The following is a 24,336-nucleotide window of genomic DNA, read 5'->3' as shown; positions in this document are numbered from 1 at the left end:
TTCACTTGGTCCTCCTTCCTTACTTCTCCCTTACTCAGGGTAGCTCAGAAACAAGCAGTTATCCCCTGTGGGAAAAACAGACACAGGGACAGAAGAGCTACAAACTCTGTCTGTGTGCAGGAGCCAGACCACTGTCTCTCCCATCTGCTGTTAGAGTGGGTTTTACTGGGAAAAGTTATTACTTCCAGGGTCAGTTTTAAGGCAATACTAACATCTGTTGTGAAATCAAAGCAAACAGATGTTGGATTTCAACTCTACACATTACCAGGAGTTGGTTTTTCACCTGTTGAGATACCAAATTACAGTTAAATCAGTGTTTCAAAAACCAAACATCCTCACTGCACCCCATGCACCTGCAGACAAACCCAACCAACAATTACCACCAGGCATGAGCACACAGCAAACGTGGCTAATGACAGCACGGGGAAAGAGGCTCTATGAAACACTTGAACACCCCTGTTAGGAAACCAGTTTGGAACATGCCCAAGTTTCAGGTAATTGAATACACCTATGGGGGAACTATTTACTTCTTAATCACATGCCAGGTAACAAATACCCAGACCTAAATGATGCAGGAGTCAGATACAAAGTCCTATTGAATTTAGTGGAAAGCAAGTCACTAACTTCAGCAAACTTTGGATCTGTCCCCTGACCTAGCAGCAGCCAGAAGTATGTCACATTGCTTTAGAGGTGAGTTGTAGAGCTGTGCTCCATGTTCAGTTAGTGCCATAAATATACTCTCATTTTATCACCATGCCCTGAGAGAAACACCACGTGGAAAAGTTGACTTTTATGTTGCTTTTTACAGTAGTAAATAGTAGAGTGCAAGCTATTAATAGCATAGTGGTTCTGGAGGCTGTTTAGTTTGGTTTTACACCAGTTTTTTCTCCTCATGTGATTTCTAATCCTGATTGATGGCTTTGGGGGGTTGTATTCACAGCTCCTGAATAAGAAGAAACACATTGTGCTAAGTCACTGGGATCATATGGAAGAAACTCCACTGGTGGCCTTCACTCTTGTGTTATGGATCTGACCCATCCTTTCAGAGATGAAGTGGAATTCTTGGGCATGTTCCACTGGGAGCATCTTGACACTCATTCATTATTTCCAGTAATATTGTGTGAGTTAGTGGTCAAATCCTATTGTAAACAGGCTATAAAACATCCATGCAAATTTGCCACAGGTACAAACTCAGTTCACTACCACCACTCCAGTCTGGTCCTTAGAGCTAATGTGAGGCTTCTGGTCACAGAATATTCCTGATCTTTGAGATAACTGCACCAGAAAACACCTCCACTGTTTTCCAGGCACACTGCAAACAGTAAATTGTAACTGCAGATTGCCAGAAAGATTATCAAGTGTCATCTAGTAAGACCAAAAGAGTCTCAGAGTTGGCCCTGAGTCAAAGACTCTCAAAGATCTGTTAGGTCTTAGGATAATTGTCTGCCATTCAGGAGTTTGCAAGTTCGGGCTTAAAGCTCTGCTTTAAATGAGGGACTGGGTACAGACTGATGAGATTTGGCAACTGTCAGGCAGTATTTCTAGTAATTTCACCCATAAATCAGCCTGTTGAGATGAAGCTTTGAAAGTACAACAGGAGAACTTCATTATTTAATAATTTACAGTGCTGTATGCAGTATACTCCACCTTGGGAACAGTTACTTTGGCACACACCAATCTTTCTGGATAATCTGCATTACATCAGTGTCTCAGGAATGTAAGTCTGTGATTGAAGCAAATCCTAGATACAAATTATATGGTGTAACTCATATTAGGAGAGACACCAGAACAGGAGGTGGCTTTGTCATCAAGGAGATTAATATATGAACGGTGGCTACTGTATCTTCATTTAAATGCTGGAGAGAATTACAAGAGAAAAATAGCTCACACAGGAAAGTCCATTGTTAGCCACTGTTATTATTCCCAGAAAGTTTAGTGAGAACTTCAGCATGTTGCTGATCTACTACAAAACTGTTCTCCTAGTTGACATTGCAATGGAAGATGGACTCTGAGGCAAAGAAAAAATTATCCCATGGCTGAAAGTACTGATCTCTGGGCACTGTACCTTCATACGCAGGTACACACGTGAGAAAGAGGTGTGAGAAAGTCAACAGTGTTCATCCCATTATCAGACTTCCCAGAAGTGCTTTGTGCAAAGATCTCAGGGTAGAAGCCAAGGAAATCAGACTGCCCTGCCTACCTGCTGGTCATGGACAGCACAGCTTCCATACTTTCTTAGGGGTAAGTACCAACTGGACATTTGAGTTTCCATGACCATTCCCACCTCACACCTTTTGATGAGTGCTAGTCGTTGCAGTGGAGTAGAAATATGTCCAGTGGTAACTATGGGTCCATTTTCTGAACAGTTGGGATGATTCTCACTTGCCATTAGCTTGAGAGCAATTCCTCTGTCTGCACCTGTCCCCTTCCAGCCATGGGATAGCTTATTGGGAAGAAAATGTCACTGGAGAGCCATGGATAGACTTCAAAGCCTCCTGCTATTGCTGTGGAGTTGCTTGCTGGGATTTCTAAATGGCATATTTTCCTTAAACCCTTATAAGACATTCCAGTATGAGCCCCAGGGCTCTATTGTCTTGTCATTTAGATGTACACCTAAGTGACAAAAGAAGAGTTTCTTGTGTTGGCTGAAGATGTTCCTAGCCAGTACTACAGCACTCCTGTTCAAATATCCCTTCTTTCTTTTAAGTAAGTACTGAACAAGTAAAGCACACAATAAAGAGCCTGCCTTTTCACCATCTTAAAAAGAAAAATTGCCAGCAAAGATACACTCTTCATTTCCCAAAATGTTAGCTACAACAACTGGCATGTCTCACCTTATTTACATTCTGCCATTAAACAAATCCCAATATCTGTGGTCCTTCTTTTGGATCACAAGCAAAGGGCAGCCAGGAAAACCTTGATATGGCTGAGAAAAATCAAGACAGGCAGATGCAAGTCTCACTCTCAGTGTAGGTCTCTGAGCATTACAAGCACAGCCTTGGAGCCTGGGCAGAACTTGGTGATAAAACAGCTGCCCAACAGACATGAGCCAAAGAGATGTCGTTTTCTAGGTCCATTGTTGAGTGGCAGAGAGACAGAGATGAACTGTCTCTGTGCTTGTGCTTGGTTTTCTGTAGAAATAGGTACAGGGCATGCTGCCAGTCAAAAGCAAACCTCAGTCTAAACAGTGTGTTCAGTTGGCCTACTGAAGACAGCCAGCTGCACACAAGTGTATGTGATGTTGAGCATCACAAGTAAAGGATTTTCACCTTCTCCCCAAAAGAGAAATGGAATGTCTTCCCAGCTGGATCATCCTGGATCACAGGTGGCAAGATCTGAACTGTTGGAACTCCTATGAGGCACTTCCACTATCATGCCCCACTACAGTGGTAGAACCTTACCTGTGACATTGGTGAAACAAAGAAATATGTCCAGTTCTTTTCACTTGGCTAATGAAAACGTGTCTTGCTTTCATGTCAACAGGTTTGCTGAAAGGAAAGGATCTATACTGTGTCCTTGACAAATCAAGGTAAATAGTAAAAGGACTTGAAGTTTATCCATGGCTTTTGATACCAGTCTTCCATCTAATCCAAGAAGACAAAGAACCAACACCAAAGGATGTCACCAACACCCACTGACACTGCAAACAGCATTCAAGTATCTTACACGAGAAACACTTGGGAACAGTCTTTGCCTTTGCCATCACACATGTGGAAACCTTCTTACAATGACTATTGGTTACTAAGAAACAGAAAGGAGTTGGCAAGGATTTAGTTCAGTTAATAGGGTTTGACAACACAATTTGCAATCACAGGACATATATGGACTGATCCTGCAGTCAATGGAGTCCACATGCAGAGCAGCTGAGGATCTGCACCAAAGGCCGCAGCTCCAATTCCCAAAGCAGATACCACTCCACACCAATCACTGCCTTGATGTTTGAAGGCTATCCTCTTCTGAAATAATAAATCAGTATACTTGACTCAGATTGCAGCAACTTTGTGGGGATTTGCCAATGACCTGTGCAGTCACTTACACATCCAAACCCTGAATCCCTTACCATAGTCACACTGTGTACCCTCCTCTGTACCAGCTTTTGCCAGGTTTTTGTACACATTTGCTTAAATGTCAATTTAAAGACAAAAAAAAAACCAAAAAAACAATTATATTTTCTTGAGTAACCTCATGTTCACTTGTGATACCTCAGATCCAACCCTGGAGCTTTGTCTACTGGGTGAGACTCGGTAAGTTAACTTGAGAGCCTGGTTTGGCACAACAGCAGTGTATGAATAGAAATTGATGGGAGTAACCCACAATGCATAACATCCTTGCAGGACTCATCAGCAAAACCAACAAATCCATTTTCTATGTCTAACATGAAAGAAATCCCAAAGCAGGAAAACATGAACAGTGAACAATTAAAAGACTGTCAGTATTCTTTCCATTTTAGTGGGCTAGGTGAACACTAAAGGAGCATAATTTAAGAAAATATAAGCAAATATTACTTTCAACCTAGAAGATGATTGTTTTGTCTTATTGTGGGTGTCACTTTTGAAAAGTATTCCACATAAAATTCCATTTTGAATTAATGAAAACACTGAATAAATGTTTATGAGATTTTAACTGCAAAAATAACTGTCTTACAGATGATGTGAGACGGGTAAGGCTGGAAACATTGCATTGGCAAAGCAACATTTTGACAAGTTTGTGCTTCTGAGATGACCAGCAAAGAGTAAGGATCAATAAACGCTTCAGCACTGATCATGATTCATCCAGCCATCCCCTCTCATTAGGGTACAGGGTGCTGGGAGTGAAAGCCTCCTGCAGTGTCCTGGCAGTCAGACAACCAGTTCAGGCTGAAACTGTTCTGTTCCTACAGCCTTGTAAAGTTACCACCCTCAAGCAGTCTGTCTAGTTGGAAACGGGTGCAACCTCCTGGCAGAGACCCAGACAGTTCTTACTTATCTGCACAAGATGTTCTGTAGTCTCATTGGAAAGGATAAAAGACAGTTACTCTTCAGGAGCAACTAAGAAGTTAATTAACAGCTATAAAATCTGCTACAGAAATGGAGAACATTTTTTTTCAATGGAAAGGAGAAACTTTTCTCATCATTTACATAAAATGCAAAATGTCTTGACATAAGTAGGTGGGAAACAACTGGGACAAAAGAATCCAAGGCAATAATGCAGGAAATCATTCAACAGCAATGCAACAGCACAAATGTGCTCCAGCAAGATGTGGTGCAGGTGAGAGATCCTACCTGCATCTCCATTGGTAACAGATCACAGCTGGCTCCACAGAGAAGGAGGAGCAAGGTGCAGAGGAAGAGGTCAATGAACAAAATCTGAGTCTCAGACTAGAATGCTGAGACCTTGCTTAAAGGGAGCTGCTAAGCACTGGTGCTGCTTTAGTAACTAAACAGGACTGAAGTGTGTGCTTAAAAGGAATCTTTATGTGCTTTGCTGAACTCAGTCCTGTAGTAGCATGTATTGAATGCGTTTCTCCACAGAGAAATAGCAATCCCGTATTCATTGTGAAATCATATTTCTGCTGAACAATTCCCTCCTCTTAGAGCAGCATCCAAGCCCTGGACCTGGCTTTCCCTCCCTTTGCCTGATCAGGATGTGTGACAACTGGTTTCCCCTAAGCGCAATACAGAAACTCTGCAACAAAGACTAATTCAAGCACCAAGTTATATATTCATTAATGTTTAACAAGAGAGCAGAAAGTCTGAATTCTGACCAAAAAGCTCTTGTATTCTACACTGGATGCTATTTGCTGGCAGAGGATTAGTAAAACTATTCAGCAGGGAGTGCTCTTTCATTTAGCTGAGATATCCTGATTATAACATGAATCATCTGCAACATGCAACATGCCATCACTCTGTGCTCTCAGACAGCTCAAAGATGGTGCTGAAATCAGACTTCCTTCCCACTGGAAAAGATAACACAACTTCAACTCTCATTTAAAATCAGCAGCAACAGTAGCATTCAAACTGAGAAACACAACTTCATCCTGAATCTCAGACAGGCAAATGGCTGCAATCTGGGAAGTGAATAAGCAGCAGAGTATCACACTTGGATTGAGTTGGGCTTCATTTTGTGTTGCTTATGCATCTATTATGCAGGTGAGTCCAATGCTATCTAAGAAGAGCTATTGCCATCACTCTTTAGCTCTCCTCAAGCAGTTACGACAGCCTCCACTTCACTCAAATGCTGTTGAGGGATACTCACCCATCCCCTTGGTGTGGTTGAAGTCACCTTTCACCACTTTACAGGTTTTGCCATCACCACTGCAGATTCCACAGCGATCCTCTTTGGCAGCTGAGCCAATGATTCCATCGCAGCCAATTTTCTAATGACAACAACCAGAGGTCCCCATTATTTTGTCTGCAAGGTTAAAGCATCTCTAAACATTGAAGTCAAGCCTAAACCAGACATCTGACTGAAAACCTGCATGGGAAGAGAATGCTGTGAATTGGGGGAGCACTTAATTGTAATGCTGTTGAAATGGTTATTCAGCAACCTCCTTCTCTAAGATTAAGAATATGAGCTTTGATTCAGAAGATTCAACCAAAGAGAGTTTCATAAACATTAGTTATTCCAGATATCATCATAGATTTCATACTAACCCACTCTAACTTCCTTCAAATACAACAGATTAAAACAGTATTTCATGTTTGCATAGCAATTTCCATCTGAGGAGCTCAAAGACATCCCAGAGAAATGGACCACTACTGTGATACTTAGAGAAAAATGTGATTTCCTCAAATGAAAATTAACCCAAGTAACCAGAATCCTAGTCACAGGCTTTCAGCACACAAAAATTAAGAGTGCTATGGCAACTTTCAGCATGCCGCTCACTGAATGAGCTTGGCTTCAGATCGGGATCCTAATGGGGATGGTAACATTCAGTTCTGATGACACTTTTGCAGTACCAGAAAAAAGACTTCATCACACAGATGGCTCAAGACACCTGCAATGCAAAAGCAGCTCAATGGAAGCAGGTCAGGTTCACACTTGGCCAATCCATACCATAAGACTGCTACACAATTATAACATTCTCCATTTGTTTGCACTGTATTAAGATTACACACACAATTGTAAAAACCCCAAGAAACCTAACAATTTAACCAAAAAGCTTCATTCTAAATGGTGTTTTCATCATTTTTCTATACCTATCTAAACTTTTTCCAATAAAAATCTGCATCTTTCCTTCTACAGACAGGTATAACTGGAACAGTCACAGTATTCTCCCTGTAGCTATAGACATTGTCATGGTATTCTGGGCATGGCTGCCCACGGAGGGTGTGGAGGCTCCTTCCTTGGAGGTCTTCAAAACCCGCCTGGACATGTTCCTATGCGACCTGATCTAGGTGAACCTGCTTCTGCAAGGGGGTTGGACTAGATGATCTCTAAAGGTCCCTTCCAATCCCTACCATTCTATGATTCTGTGATCTTCCTAACACACAAATCATTTACAGGTTATCATGGTGAACACTGCACATTTGTAGATCTTGAGGTTGGTAAGACCTATTGTCATTAGTCTCTGTAAATTGTTTTCTGCCCATGGAAGACCTTCAAAACAACCAGCCAGTTCAAATGTGCATGTCCTCACAATAATCAGCAATTCACTCTCAAAACATCCTTTTCTACCAAAATAAGAGCTGTCATTATGCAAGGTATTAGCAGAGATTTGACTATTAAAGAATAAGTGAAAGATTTATGCTCTGCAGATAAACAGTTTCTTGGCAAATAAGTCAGCAGGACTGTCACTAATAACACTTATTTGAATAAGGCTGTTGGGGCTCTCCCTTCCTTGCCTTCTTACAATAAAGCCAGAGGAAAGTTGGAGACATATCTTAGGGAACAATCAAAACAAGAAACATTTTGAAAAATTGGGTAAGCAGGGAAATATTAAGAGAACTTGGGCTGTTTATCTGAAACTGTCTGCGTGTAAGAGATGTAATTTGGAGCTGAACTCAAACGTTCCCCTTGTGTCAGAAGACACTGGCCACTGCCTCGGTCCAGATGTGTTACAGGGATCAAAGATTGCCAGCGTTCAGACGTGTTCTGATGCAGGGTTTGTCTGGGTAAATCATTAGAGACAGACACATGCTGAGAAAGGACGATCATCCTGAACACATACAAGGGAAATGCTGCTCATTAACTAGAACAGCATGTAAGTTGGTAGACAAGAACTACAGGAAAGAAACTGCAAATGACTGTTAAAGGGAAGGTAGGAAGGAGACCAGGGAGTTTCTGGCACTTGCAATTCTCCAGTCTAAACTTCACACCCATGTCCAACAAATAATTTTGAGATATTGAATGGGATTCTGCCCCCAAAACAGAAGGATGTCCCAGCAGTTCTTCCAGGAAAATAAATATGATTTATTAATGGGGCTGCTGAAAGGCAGCTGGAAATATATGCCTGCCTGCCACCCTGCTGAGATACTGGGAAGGCTGCATTTAATTTAAGACTCTACTGCTATCTTTTGTTGTACTGCATTGTTATTAGCACTGTGTGAGCACACAAATGAATAAAGGGAAAATAATGAGTGTTGAACCACACTTATTCCCAGTGCTACATGAGGAGTCTGTAGGACTACAGCAGAGGCAGGCAAAGAATGGGCAGTTGGCAATCACATGCTTTGCATTTACACTGGAGTTTCCTGGATAACATAAGCCAGCAAAGCCTCTGAAAGAATAAGTCTTCCCTCTTCTGACACTGGGGCTCAAGACAAGCCATTTCCTCCCACATCTACTAGGTCACTGACACACTTGAAACTTGAGAGACCCTCTCTGAAGGCATGGAAAGAGCACCCACTGACTCCATCCTTTGATGCTACTCACCTTTCATCATTAATTCCCTACTAGTGGAGGAACTGGAAATGGCCCTTGCAGCCTTTCCTTCAATGGCACCATCCCTCCCATCCACAAGGCAGACTTTCTCTTCAATCCAGGCCTTGAAGATTAAAGCCCACATCAGATTTGGGCCAGGAAAAGGCTTCTTACAAAGGAAAATCTTTAAGAGAATAACACACTTTTCTTTCTTGGCTTCCAGATGAAAATTGGTGTGTTCTTGCTACTTTATGGGGGGGAAAAATACCTTGGAAGCACTTTACTCTTGTCTGCATAAACACTGGAGCCCATTTACCCCTCCCCAAGCCTTCCAATCACTTCCAAAGTAAAACTGTATTTAATAACAGTACATGATGAAACAGCTTTTGTTAAGATTTGACAGTGGATTCCAAAAGCTGCAAAATCATTTAGAAACACATTGCAGTAACCACCTCAGTCACTCAGATCCTTTGAAAACTCCCCACATGGAAAATATTGCCACTTGCATAACAAGTGCAAAGGGAAAGAGACAGGGCAGGCAAGGTGAAGAAGCGAGACACAGTGAGTGTTACCCTCTCTGAGAGGGATGTGTCTGCCAGAAGTCCTCGGACTGTTAATTGAGAGATACATCCAATTTACTCCAAGGTGAGAAAGCCCTTGAGATTCCAGTGCTGGGGGCCAGAGGCTTATGCCTGAACCCCACCAGACTGGAGGAAGATCTACTTAGTCTGTACATCAGCTTCTCACTAACATTCTGCTGTATGCTATGTGTACTACGGTGTCAAATGTTTAAATAGAGCTGTTCTCAGCCTGCATAGAGCTTTCCAGAAAATGAGGGCTTCATTAACTGTATACAAAGGGAAAATGCCAAGCTTTGCTGCTCCAAAGTCAAGTTTTCACAGTGCAGAGGCAATTCCTTAAAACCCAAATAATTCAAGGGAGTTGTTTGATCTTTGCCACCTCTAACTTGTTTCGTGCTGCTCCCTGTACAGAGCAGCAAACCAATCAAGGTAAGGGGATTTTTTTAAGCAGCAGAAAGGGGAAGCTTTACATTCTAAAGAAAGAAAGAAAGAAAGACCTTGTAAATAACATCTCTTGTGCTTTCTGATCCAAGAGCTGTCCTGCAGGTGAGCAGACTGAGTCTACAGATCAGTTCATCCAGCAAGAACTGGATACTTTCATTTCCACCAGTCTTGATTGGACTGTTGAGAAGGGAAGCAGTTTTGTACTCTTAGCAAGATGAGGAGTTAGAGTGAGCAGAACACTTGGAGCTCATAGAAGGAAAAAAGCAAAAAGCCACCTTGGTGTAACCATCATCTGCTTGGTAGTCTGCAGGAGCATTTACCACCATCATCCCTGTTCTCAAATCATCCAACATGGATTTGGGACAGTGATATCCATAATTTTGGCAAAGGGACTAATGTCAGCACCGCCCAGGAGTTCCACCTCCTGCCTGTGCTAGCTGCTGAAAGTCTGCAGGGCTGCATTGCTGCTACTACCAGCAGCAACTGGGCAAAGAGGCTTGCTCGTATTAAAACATGGCAGTGCTGGAGTCTTTTGGGGCTTCAAGGCCTTGGCATAGACAGTCACAACTACATCCATAGGTTTCTTAACGAGCTTCTACCCAGGCAGTCTCCTACTCTGACACCATGTTTTAGAACTATCTTTTGACCTTTAAATTGGCAGGTAACTGCAGATTTGTTGAGCCAAAGGCCTGAAATTCATTCTCACTGAGCTGATAGCTCAGTCCACCCTCCCTTTTCTCCCTCATCCTTCTCATTTTAATAATTAAACATCTGAAAATAATGCTTGTTGTGTGGTATTTCCAGCTTCAGTCATTGCTGGCTCCAGCTTAGGAAAACTCCTCTTCTGAATACACATGATCTGGATTCTTCTGTGTGAATTCTGTGAACTATTTTCTGTATTGCCTGGATATTTTTTCATGATATTTTCATTTGTATTTTCAATGGCCATGCAAGAGCTCAATTGATCCAGCCTGCACAAGTACGTTTTGCTACATAAACACAATTATTTCTGCTATATACACCCACTCTGTGTAAGAAATGACATTGTAGGTTCACAAAACTCTAATGCTTCCCATATGCTGAACTAACTAGCTGTCTCAATGGATCAAATATAAATATTGATGCAACATGTGCCATTTTACAAATTAATCATGTACAGAGCATGCTGGTTATGACAGATTCATCTACACTGCCAATTTTTTTGTCCATAATATCCAGTGTCCATTGATACCTCCAGGGATGGACCACATGAAACAGGAATGTACACATGTGAGCAACTGACATCCAGATCTGAGGGTAAGAGAATTCTTCACTCTTTGTTTTAAACACAACTGCTTTTGTGGAGGATTATGGATGTCTGTCAAGATTTGCACAGGAGGGTGAGCCCAGATCCCTAATGGAGCAGTTCATCTAGAAATTACTTTTATTTCTGTTCCACAACAAAATGTATGTGATGGATTGAAGTCCATGTAGAAGCTAGTTCAGCAAATATCCTCCTGTCACTTCCCAAGCCTTCAGATTTTTTCTGAATCACAGAATGGTAGAGGTTGGAAGGGACCTTTAGAAATCATCTAGCCAGAGCTGTGCTGCTAGGACAGGAGATCTGCACTGCCCATTTGAAATTAGCATTATCTTAGTTGCATTAGATACAGAATTACACCTCATTGACTTTGTGTTTGCTCTTTAGCTGCCTTTGCAGTTCATGGAATTGCTAGATGCAATTATTCATGATAACCACTGTTTCTTTTTACATATAGAGCTTGAATGTTAAGTCTGAAAAACCCTGTGTTCTGGCAGCAGAGCAGGTTATGAGCAAACATGCAAATAATACAAAGCCTTTTCCTATCCCAGGAGCTCCACCTGCTTCTGCTCTTTGGTTGCTTTCTGTACCTACTCCTTTCTGATCTTTCCAAACCAGCCTCATCTGAATTGACACCTCTGACCTGATTCCACCCTGATCCTGCCCTGGTTTGTACAAATGTCAACAGGCAGCAGATATCAGAGGATTTTATATCAAGTGCCCATTCTTTAAAAGAGGCATCTATTATGTCAGTTCTGGACTTGAAAATAATATCTATCAGTAAAGAAGACATCTGTAGCCTCCCTTCCAGTCAATTCTTGACTGCTCACACCACAGGCAAAATTTAAAGTCTCCAAGGTAGATAACACAATGAATTATCTATTATATGCTCTCTTTAGGTTATCCTAGAAGAAAAATATGGAGATACAGAATGATCTCTTTTTTTCATATCCCACTGTAAAGCACACAAAAAAAAGCATTAAGATATCAACAGTCTGGTTTTTGTTGCTATGTTTTATTCATCAAAAGCCTCAATAATCTTTTCAGGCCTCAGAGTAGATTGCTACATATCCAGAAACTGAAAAAAAAAGAGGCAATGCTACAACAGGTTTCTGTAGTTCAAAGAACCCTTCTGGATTTTGTGCACATACACTAAATAATTTATCAAAGTACAGTGCAAAGCCAAGCTGTTGTATGGAGACAAGCTACCCAGTCTGGAACATCTCGTACCACAGATTTTAATGCAGGGATACGAATGATACGTGGAAACTGCTCAAGTGAGGAGGCAAAGACAAAACTGGGTGCATCAATCACAGAATCTTAAGGGTTGGAAAGGACCTTGAAAGATCATCCAGTCCAACCCCCCTGCCAGAGCAGGACCACCTAGAGTAGGTCACACAAGTTCAGTAAACAACTGTAATGTCTCCCCTGCCACCTGTGACCCCCTTCTGACACTCTGTCCATTCAGTCTGTAAAAACTAGTTTTGATAATGTTTCCATTTGCAGATCTGTGCTTCCTCTTCATTCTACGTGACAATCACCTTTGGAAGAAAGTCATCCTATCAAATTTTTGTTGTGCCAGGACAGTCTAATGTGTAACTTTTCATCAGTGAATGTACTGTGGATTCACCAGCAAGTTAAAAGTAGATGTGATGTGAAAAACCATTCATAAGAACATAGATAGAGCCAAAGCATCTTCACCTCTTGAACTGTTAAATCACAGCAAGCACTGCCCTTGATTTCTAGAATGGTTCTGCTCTACAGGAGGTCTCTCTTTCAAAAGGACCTTAGATTACATCCTGAAGCACAATCTGTAGACTCCACTGCAAAGTTCTCATGCTAACACAAGTATCAGATTAATAACCCTCCTTTGAGAAAAAACAGCACAAAGTCAGGTGTGTCACAACAGTCAGCTGAGCAGCTTGTGTTCTCCCCACACCACTGCCATGGGACATCTGACACCTTTGTTAGCTCTACTTCTGCCAGCAGTTTTCTATCAACATCAGCAGCACAGAGCGAAGAACTGTTAAGAGGTTAGAAAGTGCATCACTACATGAATGTTGACTCATGAAACATACACCAAACGGTCTCCAGGAAGAACAAAATCCTAGGGGAATCCTCTCTCTGAAAGCCACTAGAAGAGAAATATGAGAAGATAAAAGCAACTGGAGCTGTGTGTTGCACTGACCTACTCCACTGTAATCGCAACGTCCATGCTAGAGACAGCACAATGTGGAAGAAGGCAAAAGAGAGAGGCTGCAAAGCACAGATAAGCACTCACCCTGCTCCTCCTCAGATTCATCAGATTGCTCTTGTTCTCCAGCCTGCTACAGATCTTCTCTGAAAAATCTCAGGAGAAAAGAAATTCTCCTTGCTAGAAGACTATGTGCATTTCAAGGAGAAAAGGTCAAAGATCTACATAGACATTGAATAAGATATCTATTTTGCTCAGAAGATGGTAAGGATAAGTGCATTTGTCATTACTCTATAATGTTTCTTCTAAAGGCATTTATTTTTGAGACCATTTCCTGAAGCTCTTACATAGCTTTTGTTTTGTCCTCATTCTAGCAAAACTCTATTACTATGAAGAATGAAATGTTCATCCTCAAAAACAACTCTAATAAACAAGGACAGGATAAGGACTGAGGAAAGGCCATGAGACTTGGGGCTGCTCAGCCTGGAGAAGGCTGAGGAGGGACTTCATCAGTGGTTACAAACACCTAAAGGGTGGGTGTCAAGAGGATGGGGCCAGTCTTTTTTCTGTAGTGCACAGTGATAGGACAAGGGGTAATGGGCACAAGCTGGAACAGAAAAAGCTTCACTCAGACACAAGAAACAACTCCTTTGGTGCTGAGGTGAGGGAGCCCTGGCCCAGGCTGCCCAGGGAGGGTGTGGAGGCTCCTGCTCAGGAGGTTTCCAAACCCACCTGGACACGTTTCTGTGTCCCCTGATCCAGGGGAACCTGCTTTAGGAGGGACTTGGGCTGGAGCAGTTCTGGAGGTCCCTTCCAAACCCCACCATGCTGGGATTCTGTGATTCAGTGACAAAACTGAATGAAGACCTTATGATTTGTCTCAAAGACAAGGAGCAAGATAGTAAAAAGTCTAGGTGACTTAGGAACCCCTATGCCAAATTTAAAGATGATTTTACTCTCTGGTGCTTCTATGCATGACCAAAGTATTATCCAAGTTTACTCACTCCAGTTGCCTCCAGGTATAAGTGATAAATAGAGGAATGCAGCTGCTTGGGATGATTTTGCTTGAGCAACAGTGAGACTGACACCAAAAGGCTTCATTCTCACTGTTTAGATTGAAGCTCAGCTCATGGCTTTAAAATGAAGCTGCGATAAGTTCACAAGGTATAACTGAAGGAAAACTTTCCTCCTTTAGTGCTTAATGCATTTAGGGTACTTTGAGCCTTCAAAGAATTTATTCCTGTTTCCTTTCTCAAACCCCCCCTCTCCTTGCAAGAACAGGTTTTTTTTTCTTTGCCATGTTTATCTGCTTTCATTCATCAGACAATGATGCACGAGTTTCATTTAGGAGCATCTACTGCTGAAGGGAAAAGAGCTATTACACTTCCTGGACTAGATGTTCACAGGCAATGGTTACTGCTAATTTGTCTGTCACGCTGGCAATGTGTCATTCCTGCCTTTGAGAGCCTTTAACTAGAAGGATTACAGAAGAAAATAAATAACAGTAATACCACCCTCTGATTTCAGCACTTATTCTCTTCTCCAGGCCCCCTGCCATGCTTGTTGCCAGGCTTTGTCTACACTGAATGAAGAAGTAAGGGGAAGAGTAATTAAATAAATATGCTGATTAAATTGGTTTAATAGGCAGTTTGTTAGACAAGGATCTGCAGCAAAAGGGGTACACAGTCACATGTGGCAGTCCTCAGGACTAAACTGCATATATAAGGCAGAAGAGCATTTATTAGAGTTCATGAGGCTTTCAGATCTGCTTGGCTTGAATTGATCATTGTGCAGTTTCCCCTCAGCCAGATGCAAACGGACTGAATGTTCCGCAGCTGTCATCACCTCTCTGCACAGTTAAAGGCAGTTGCCCCCGACTGAAGAGTGCAATTTGCTTTTCATGATGTACCTCCAAAGTTCTGTGCTCATAAAGGTTTGCATTTGGAGGGGAACTGGCTGCTGCTCTTCACTGGAAGTAGAACATATACATTGCAATAATGTCTGATTTACCATTTGTGGCTGATCTGACTGGAGCTGGCCAGCCCGTTACAGTGTAATGGTCAATGGCACACAGCTGGAGGTGTGCAGCTGGCCTTACTAGAAAAGGTTATTAATGGATTTGTTTAGTTTTCTCAGATAAAGCTGAAAATGGGATAAAAACCAAAGTAACTTGGGATGCCCCACAAACCTGGCTCTATGAAGAGCACTTTGTATTGCAGAGCATAGAAAGAATCAAACTCTTGCCGGCTCCCCAGCAACTCACTGTTCAGATTTTACAGCTGAATAAATTAGGACTGAATTAAAAGTGCCTCATCAGCAGCATTTGGCAGGGAACAGTGGGAAGTGTCTCCTGCAGCAAAATTCAGTCCAAAGATTTTTCGCTTGTCTCATTGCTGTGAGTAAAGCTGCAGTATCCCCCCAAAGCCTCTCTTACACCCACATGAATATTGTGTTCACCTGTCTCCCTGCCTGGAAGGCTCAAAGCAATAAAAATTGGTAGTTCTTCATCACTGCTCACAGAAATAATGCCAAATGTTGTGTACCTTGGGACCCCAGGGCAAAGCAGCATCTCTACAGTGAAGTTAGTGGAAGTGAAGCTAGAAAGCTGTGCCAATGGATACAGCAGGATGGTTAATATTGAAAAGAGGAACTCCTAGCATAAGATACAAATATAGAAGAGGATAAACTTAGAGGAAGAACTGCCAGGAAGGATCCACCACTGGCAAGGCTGCAGTAGCCAACTCAATTGTCTTTCACATTACTAATGTGTGGGCAGCAAACTTTGAACACATGCTATGTGATTAGGACAGAGGAAAACCACTGTCTGTCCTGTCAGTGTTCCTGAGAAATGACTTGACAAACGACCAACTGCAACACATTGCTACAAGCACCCATTCCAAATGGAACTGTAATCTATGATCTTTAGATAAACATTCAGTTCTCTCCTTTCCCTTGTCCAAATCTTCAATCTCCAGGTGGTAATGGGTCTACAGGACTCCATTCAATTACCAAAGAATCTGAAATGCCAGCTCTGAGATGGCATCCTGAAGTATTCAACGTGCTTTGTTACTCTCTCACTCCTCAGTAAACCATCAAGTGCTGTACTACAAAGAGCTCCCATGCCCAATTTGCTTCCATACATAATTGTCTAGAGAGAAATAATTATGATTGCAATGGTTACAGGCCATCACAACTTCACTGCAGGAAAAGGTAATCAAATCTGAAGACTTGAACAGAGTCCTTTTCATTTCCACTCTTGAATTCTCTGACCAGACAGAAGGAAAGAAGCACGTTCAGGGTTTGGCCAGTCCATCCAGGGACAACCAAGGGGACATTAATTGTCTCAGTGTGGTACAGCAGAAAGTAGACTACCCTACATTCTCTCTGGTTTGCTCTTTATGTGACCCAAGCAAGACAATAGGCAAAGGAAAACTTGCTTGGGCTGTGCTCTGGAATACAGAATCTACTAATTTAATAGTTAAATTCTTTACTGCATGAAGCTTTAAAACCTGGATTGTGGGAGGAAGGGAACATTTTTCTTACAGCAAGTGGAACAGGCCTTTCAAACAGTTTTGATGGGCCCCTACAGTAACTCAGCTTGGCAGCATCTAGTAATACAGTCAACAAGAATCACCTGGGGAAGCTACTGGCTCATGTAGCTGCAGGAGCTAAGGAGCAACTGGTATTGAAAAGCTTCCTCAATGTTTCTGGCCAGGAAATAGGTAGACCTGAAATGCATGGTGATGTGCTGGCAATGTAACACTTGTGACAATTTGTAACCCAGTTTGCAGCATCTGTGGGGTTTTTTTCAGTGATTCCTCTAACAGCCAAAATGGAGCAGCTAAGCAAAGCCAGATTTCCACTCCCATCTGCTCCCCTCACAAGAGTCCCTTCCCACCCAAGCCATTTGATGACTACACACAAGCAAATGTGATCATTGAACATTCCCAGCTGTTCAGTAATAATCTCATACCTTGGGCATTTATCATCACTCTCAGTCCACGACACAGGGCTGTGGAGTGTTTGCAACGGGTCTTGGAAAATAGGGTTTCCCTCTCACCTCAGAAACACCTCCCAGCCACCCACACACATGCCTGTTCTTCTGGGATACAGTCAGCTGCCCCAGACTAAACATAACAATAGAAATTAAAGAAGAGAAAGTTACTCCACCTGGCACTTGCCATGTACACAGAGGTCAGTCTCATAAGGCCCACAGGGAGTACCATCAAGGACCCTGTCTGTCACCAGCACAGGGGAATCCTTCCCCAAGGGAGAGCAGAAGAGCTCACACGGCTTATCTGGAAAAACAAATACAAAAGCACTTTAGGAACTGCACAAACAAGTGTTTGGGGCAATGGTAATCCAATCTCTCTGTGAATGGATTCTGGAAGGTTCCTGCTGTTTGATAGTCTCGCCTTTGAAGGAACATGAGCCTTTCAATTTAGGTCATTTCCCCACTTCACAACGTGAATATTCAAAGGGTTATATTCATGAGACTCATCTTTCAAGACACAGCAAACCATTTAGTCAGTATACTTCTATGTATCTGTGAATGGAAGATGTTTGCTATAGGGAACATCCAGCAGCTTGGTGGCAATGACCAAGTCAGAGTCTTGGACAAAACTCAGGCTGCAGCCAGTGATTTAAGAAAAACAAGTTCTCCAGTCCATTTTTGCTCTTGATGGACTGACTTCTTTCATCAGTTTGCCAGTAACAGCACTTGTATACATAAATTTAAAGCATTCTGGCACACATCTTACTATTTCCTTAAACTTGTATTATATGGCTCTACAAACACTTCTGGCAGCAAACTATGCTGCTAGAGCGAGTACCTAGGGAAAGAACCCCCAAATTCATTGGAAATACATCAGTAGACAAAAGTTGCATTTTCATCTATGCTAATGGCAACTTATATATTTGGACTTCACCTTGGAAAAGCTACTATTGTGTTCAGCTAGAGAAGGAACTGAGTAAAAAAGCTTCTTCAAAGATTGGCATTATTAACTGGCAGCACACAGCAGGGATCAGGGTTTGCTGACTGCTGTTGTCATATGTTTAAGTAACAGATATTTAGGCAATGCAATGCTTTTCCTTGAGAGCTGACTGCTACTCACAGATTGCATCAAGGAAAAACCTACAGATATTCAAACAGAAACATGCCTTATTCTGCACAGTCAAGTACCTCCACTCATTAGACTTGAGAGACAAGGTTTGCCAATAGGTTTCTAATCTGAATTCATGGAAACTGGGGCAACATGGCTCAGGTGAGTGAGACTTTGCTAGATGTGGGAACAATGTTGGCTATTACTCTTCAGCAACAGCCTGTTCAGTCTTCAGGTGGCCAACAAATGGCACATTTCCTTTCTGTGGCTGAATGAAGTTTCCACTGCAGTATGCTACTGATTCTGGCAGCACTGATCAGAGATGATCACTGAATCATCTGTATTTTCCCTCTCCTATTTACAAGGCCCTCGGCAGCTCATATTTCCTGACTGGAAATGGAGAAACAGCTCACACCTGGAAAACCAGGAGAGTTTTCTGTGTTAGTGAAGTAGCTCCGTATTGTGCATTCACCCAGCAAAGCTATTTGGGGAGGGGGACAGAGGGGAACAACAAACAAAATCAGCCTGTCTCCTGGGGCATCTGAAAGAATTGTGCTCTTGGAGGGTCTGCAAGGGGAACTGAAATGCTGTCTGTATGCCTGTCCTGCCGTCAGAACTAATTTGTCAGTGTTAGCACAGGAAAGGGCTTATCCAATGTCTGGTCTTGTGGTATCAGTTTCAACACCACCCTCCTCTGTTCAAACATGCCTTGAAGATGACCAAAGGAAACTAGCCTTGTCTGGTTTTCAGCAGAGTGCAGCAAAAAGATGTTTGTTCCTGAAGAAAAGGCCTTATTACAATCCTTTTTCATATCCCCTCAACAGCTAGTTGAAGAGTAGCTGAATAGAAGATCCAGCAAAGGAAGCATTAAAGGAATGCCAGTAGGATAGGCAATCGTGCTGAAAAGCCCAGAACTGACAGGCATCAAAAGTGTTCCAGGGAATCATTTTTTTTTACAGTTCCAAATTAATTTGAACTTTCTAGTGTTTAAACTCCCATTCCCAAATACCTGCCTGTTCAGACTGGGAGTCAGGTTATGGCATCTCTCCCTCAGCAATACAGAAAGATGAGTTAAAGAACTGGCATCTCTTTATCTTCCATTAAGAAGGCCAAAAGAACAGCAGGTCAGCATCAAGAACAACTGATTTTAATTCACCTTTCAGCTGTAGCTAAGAGGAACACACTGTAGCCTTCTCACCAACAAAGGGGAAGTTGTGCAGATGAAATCACTACAGGCTGAGAAGCTGCAGGGAAAGAACAGCAAGGAACTACAGAGGAAGATGAAAACACTTACCATCAACAATGACAGCTGTCAGAAGGCTTTTTTTCTTGTTGGTGTATCTGTCATGGGCTTGGCACTGTTGGTCCCTGAAGCTTGGCACACCTTTAGGGCAGGGTAAGTTCTCACATACAGTGTGCTCCACGCTGGCTCCCCGGCAGTTCTTCCCACCTGGCCCAGGGCTACCAGAGGGAAGACAAACCAGGGTCAGCAGAAACAACACAGCTTTTCACAGGCACCCTTGATTAAGTTTCCCTGTCCAAGGCAACTCATGAAATAGCAGGAAGGATCCTTCCTCTCAGGTGCTTCTTGCTGAAGGTCAAATCTTGCTCTCAGTGGCTCTGACAGAAAATTTTTCAAGCTTCATTGTGGATGTGTAATTGGCTTATCATAGCAGATGCTCTGGAGTACTTCATGAGTTCTTTTATAGTATCTCACACACAGATGAATGAATAGGGGCTGCCTACACATTGCACACTTCAGGCAAGAGATAACCCAAGATGCTATTCATGTGTGGGCACTAAACAGCCTTCTTAGGAGACACAGAAAGTTTTACTATTTGTAAAACAGACAAAGGGATGTGACTAATTTTACACTGCTGCCATCAATTTCTTTGTTGGCTTGAACAGCAACTCATTCCTGTCCTAATCTATCTTCAGATGGAGCAGGAAAATGATGGAGAAAGAGTAGAGAGAATGTGTGTGTGTATGCATTTGTGTGTATCAGCAATTTCAGAACAAGACTTGAAGTAAGGCACTCCCAAAGTTTGGGTTCTGCCATGACATCAACCCTGAGCTCTGATTAACTTTCCTGTGACTTGAGACGAGTTTCTTACCTGATGGTGACTTGTGAGGAAGTCTTTGGAAGGTGTACTGAGCCACAGCACCTAAAGTCTAAGTCTCATTTATATTTCCACAGTCAAGAAGTGCAGAAGATAATTTGTGGTTCCATCACAACTACTCAAGTTAAGTGTTTATATTCTTAAACGGGAAGCTAGAGGTAGCATGGTGACATTGCTATGCCCAGGACCACACCAAATGCCCAAGGCAGAGGCAGACAACCTGGAATGTTTCACCCTTCTCTTCCTACCATTTACTTAGGTCCCTGCTTCAAATATCCTTAACGATAAGCACACAGAGAATATCTCTTCAGCCTGTCCTCTAAGGTTCTGTTTTCAGCAGTTTGACAGTAAAATAACACAGCAGTAGCAATAACCTGTACTGTAAGGTATCCAGAAACAGATCTGTGCAGCAGATAATCTCCATCCATGAAAACTTGCCATTTTACATATTTGTTTTGTCAACACACAGGAAATGTCACTAATGTAAGGTCAGGATTAAGAACCTGCAAATCCTATTTACTCTTATCTGTGATTCCCTAGAGAAGAAGGAAAACTCTAACTCTCAACAACAGCCTGTATTTTCTTTGCAAAACAAACACCCCCCACAAAACCCCAAGTAAGCAAAAAGCCATTCTAACAGATCATTTCTTTAGCTACTTGCTGATACTCTACTGAATTTGTCACATCCCTGTCTCCCCAGCTGCAATCAGCAGAGACAGATAAAGTCATGTTCTTTCTTCTTCTTAACAGATGGCTATAAAAAGCAACTGCAGCCAAATTCCAGGTTTTAGCAGTACAGTGGGTCATTCCAAAAGCTTTTTTCCCTCCTCCCTCCCAGAAGACTGATGAACATCAGGTTATATCCCAGAATTAGAGTTGGATGCATTCTTTTCATCAGCCACAAAACAAGAGCATCCTACAGATCCAGAGGATGTTTCTACTTCCAGTAATCCAACATACAAATAATACATCCCACAAGTCCTTCCCACCTCAGCTCCCCTCTGTCTAACAGCATCATACTTCATTTGGTAGTATGCTGCTTTTTACTAGGCTAACTCTAGTAAAACACTAGTAGAAGATACAGTGTGTATATGCAAGGAGTTCACAAAAAAGCAGATAAAGAGACATAGACAGGCAAAGAAATGGACCAGATATAGATCTGCCATACTGATTATGTTCTGCTCTGTTATTGTTGGGGTAGGGAATGCAGGATTAGGGAATGCAGAATTACTGACAGTAATCTTTTACTTAAGTGACCTCTGCAACAGCACTTCAGTACTACTACCCCTTTGGATACTGAGGGGTTTTGTTATGCAAGAAGAAGAAAAACAATGACAGTCACTCTCTCTGGTCTCCCACAAACTGTTACCTAGCTCTTGTTCATATACTTTTTCTTTCCTCTTTTACTCCATTTTTGTGGCTTCATCTTCATGTCCCTTCCACCTTTCCAAATGCTGAGGCCAAGACTTTGGGCATCATCTCTACCAGATTCTGCAAAACAATCTGATGGGAAAGATCTCCGTTATCCCAGGGCTCTAGCACTGCCTGAGATTTCCAATAAACAGTACAATTCAAGCCCACCCTGACACATGCCTGAAACAATGACGGGGTGAGATCTTCTGGTGGACAACTTCATGGCCATCTTCCACTGTGTTTATGCCAAGAGAATCCACCCACTAATGGAACTGAGGAACATAAAACCCGTTTTATACTATCATGACCCTTTTACATGACAAGAGGGGACTGGAGAAAGGGTGGAGATCTCATGGTAATGTTTCGTATAAGCCAGTAGTTTTCTTTTCATCCCACTGAACAACAATAGTCCTAAGCCTAGACAAGAACACAAGGCAGTACAACCCAAAACTCTGCACGTGCAAAGTGGCTCCTGACACGCTGCCTTACAACCATTTGGAGGCAATGCATGCAAATACTCAGAGAAACTACAGAGAGGAAAAACCAAATCAAACAGTGAAGCAACTGGGTTTAAAACACTGATAGTCCCACAGGCTCAAAAGTCAGCTGGCAGGAGTAGAGATTCCAGTTAAAAAAAAAATATAATCCCAAGACCAAATATATATAAAATAAACAATAAAACCCTTAGCCAATATTTTTGGACAGTGAATAAACCAGCTGCAGAAGTGGGCTGATGCCAGGAATCTGAAACAAAAGAAGATCACGTGTGTATCCCCAGCCAAGAATGTATATGAGCAAGAGGATTTTAAAATCAGTGTGCAATCTTGGAGGGAGCATTTCCTGTAATTTAAGGAAGGATGATGAATGGGTTTTAGGTTTGGTGAGCACTGTGGTTATAGAGACTTTTTGTAGCTGACAGCAAAGAAGCCAGCTCAGTCCCTTGTTCAGGAAAACGAGCTGGGAAAAATCAAGCCTGGACATTTCAGCCATACAATTGCAGTTCAGCATATTTAAGGAGAGGAATAAACAAAAATATCCCTTTCATATGAATACAGCTCAGCAGCAGCCAGTGTGTGCCTATCCATCATTTAGGCATGTCTTCAAATTGACTGTGCTGCTAGCCAGAATTAAAAAGTAAAGTTTCCTGTGCTTTGTGGAGAAAACACCTTAAAAGATTAATACAGATACACAACTTGAAAGCGTGTTCTCAAGGTTGTGAACACCCCCACTCATCTCAGAAGTTGTAATGCACACAAACAGGGGTGGTCACTTAAATGGCCACCATAGTAACCTGTTCAGGATTCCCATACGAAGACTTCCAGATGTGTCTCAATTGACCTGAGGGATGAAGGATGGCACATGGGGGATAACAACACTTCACATTTCTTCCCGAGTCAGAAAACAGCCCAAGAGAGAGCATAGGCTTATATTTGTAGTCACTGTGCAGGAAGTAAACAGTACTCACTGCACTCTGGGTGTAGGAAAGCTTTCCTTTTCATATGCAGCACATCCTGACACACAGAGTATCTCAAGATCCTTTACCAACACAGCAATATGACACTACGACCACTGTCAGCCATCCCAATGCTCCCTGAGCCTGGAGCCAGCACTCTCTGCAAAATTGTTCTCCTACATACTGGCTCAGTCTGGGCTGTAGATCCAGATGAAGCCCTCCTCATTCACTGCAGTGCTGGAGAGGAAGTACAACATATTTGTTTTTGCCAAACTGCACATTTTTAATTCAATTGTATCTATGTTTGAGTCATTGCAGTGGGCCACTTCCAAGGGTAACCCTTCAAACCGCTTCCACAGAACATACTTCACTGAGTCACTCCAGGATTTGTGTTCGGCCCTCGCTGCTTATGAAGAAGAAACCTCTCATGTCCTCTGTACAGCTCTGCTGCCCATTTCTCCCCTGTTCTCTGGCAGCAAAGACTAAGTGCTACATGCAGAAGGAGATGAGAAGACTTACGGGGGATTGTCGCATTTCCGCTGCCTGAATCGCACTCCTGTGCCACAGGTCCGGCTGCACATGCTCCACGGACTCCACATGCTCCAGTCTCCATCAACATGCTCAGGGATGGGAGTTTTGCTGACACACTCCCCAGCTCGGCACCACTGAAATGCAATTGTGTTAGCACAGGCTGGAAAGGAGCCCTGATCTTGCAAACGTTCCTGCACAGGTGGGTTTAAAAGGACGTCTTAACGACAGTTAAGTTTTTAGAGACTCAAGACTTCAGTAAGATGAAGGTAGGAAGAGAAAGGAAAGAGGTGAAATATAGAGATTTAAGTGGCACCTTGTCCTGATTTTGGCTGGGATAGAGTTAATTTTCTCCCTAGG

General features: G+C 42.4%; 1 protein-coding gene across 2 annotated transcripts in view; it reads right to left on the bottom strand.

Moving 5' to 3' along the window:
• The window catches only part of ADAMTS17 (ADAM metallopeptidase with thrombospondin type 1 motif 17), a 184,053-nt gene that overhangs the window by 54,178 nt on the left and 105,539 nt on the right, over positions 1-24,336 (bottom strand). The window contains exons 12-16 of one of the 2 annotated variants that reach the window (XM_062000240.1): positions 23,968-24,113; positions 19,757-19,923; positions 17,531-17,658; positions 6,235-6,355; positions 3,667-3,741 (exon numbers count right to left, since the gene is read on the bottom strand). In XM_062000240.1, coding sequence (XP_061856224.1) covers positions 3,667-3,741; positions 6,235-6,355; positions 17,531-17,658; positions 19,757-19,923; positions 23,968-24,113 — 637 coding nt within the window. The remainder of the gene's footprint in view (positions 1-3,666; positions 3,742-6,234; positions 6,356-17,530; positions 17,659-19,756; positions 19,924-23,967; positions 24,114-24,336) is intronic. The other variant, XM_062000239.1, reaches the window with a different exon arrangement.

This window comes from Colius striatus, chromosome 7 (assembly GCF_028858725.1).
Source record: "Colius striatus isolate bColStr4 chromosome 7, bColStr4.1.hap1, whole genome shotgun sequence".
Classification (NCBI taxonomy): domain Eukaryota; kingdom Metazoa; phylum Chordata; class Aves; order Coliiformes; family Coliidae; genus Colius; species Colius striatus.
Note: the sequence above shows the minus strand (reverse complement) of the source record. Positions and strands in the feature narration are given on the sequence as shown.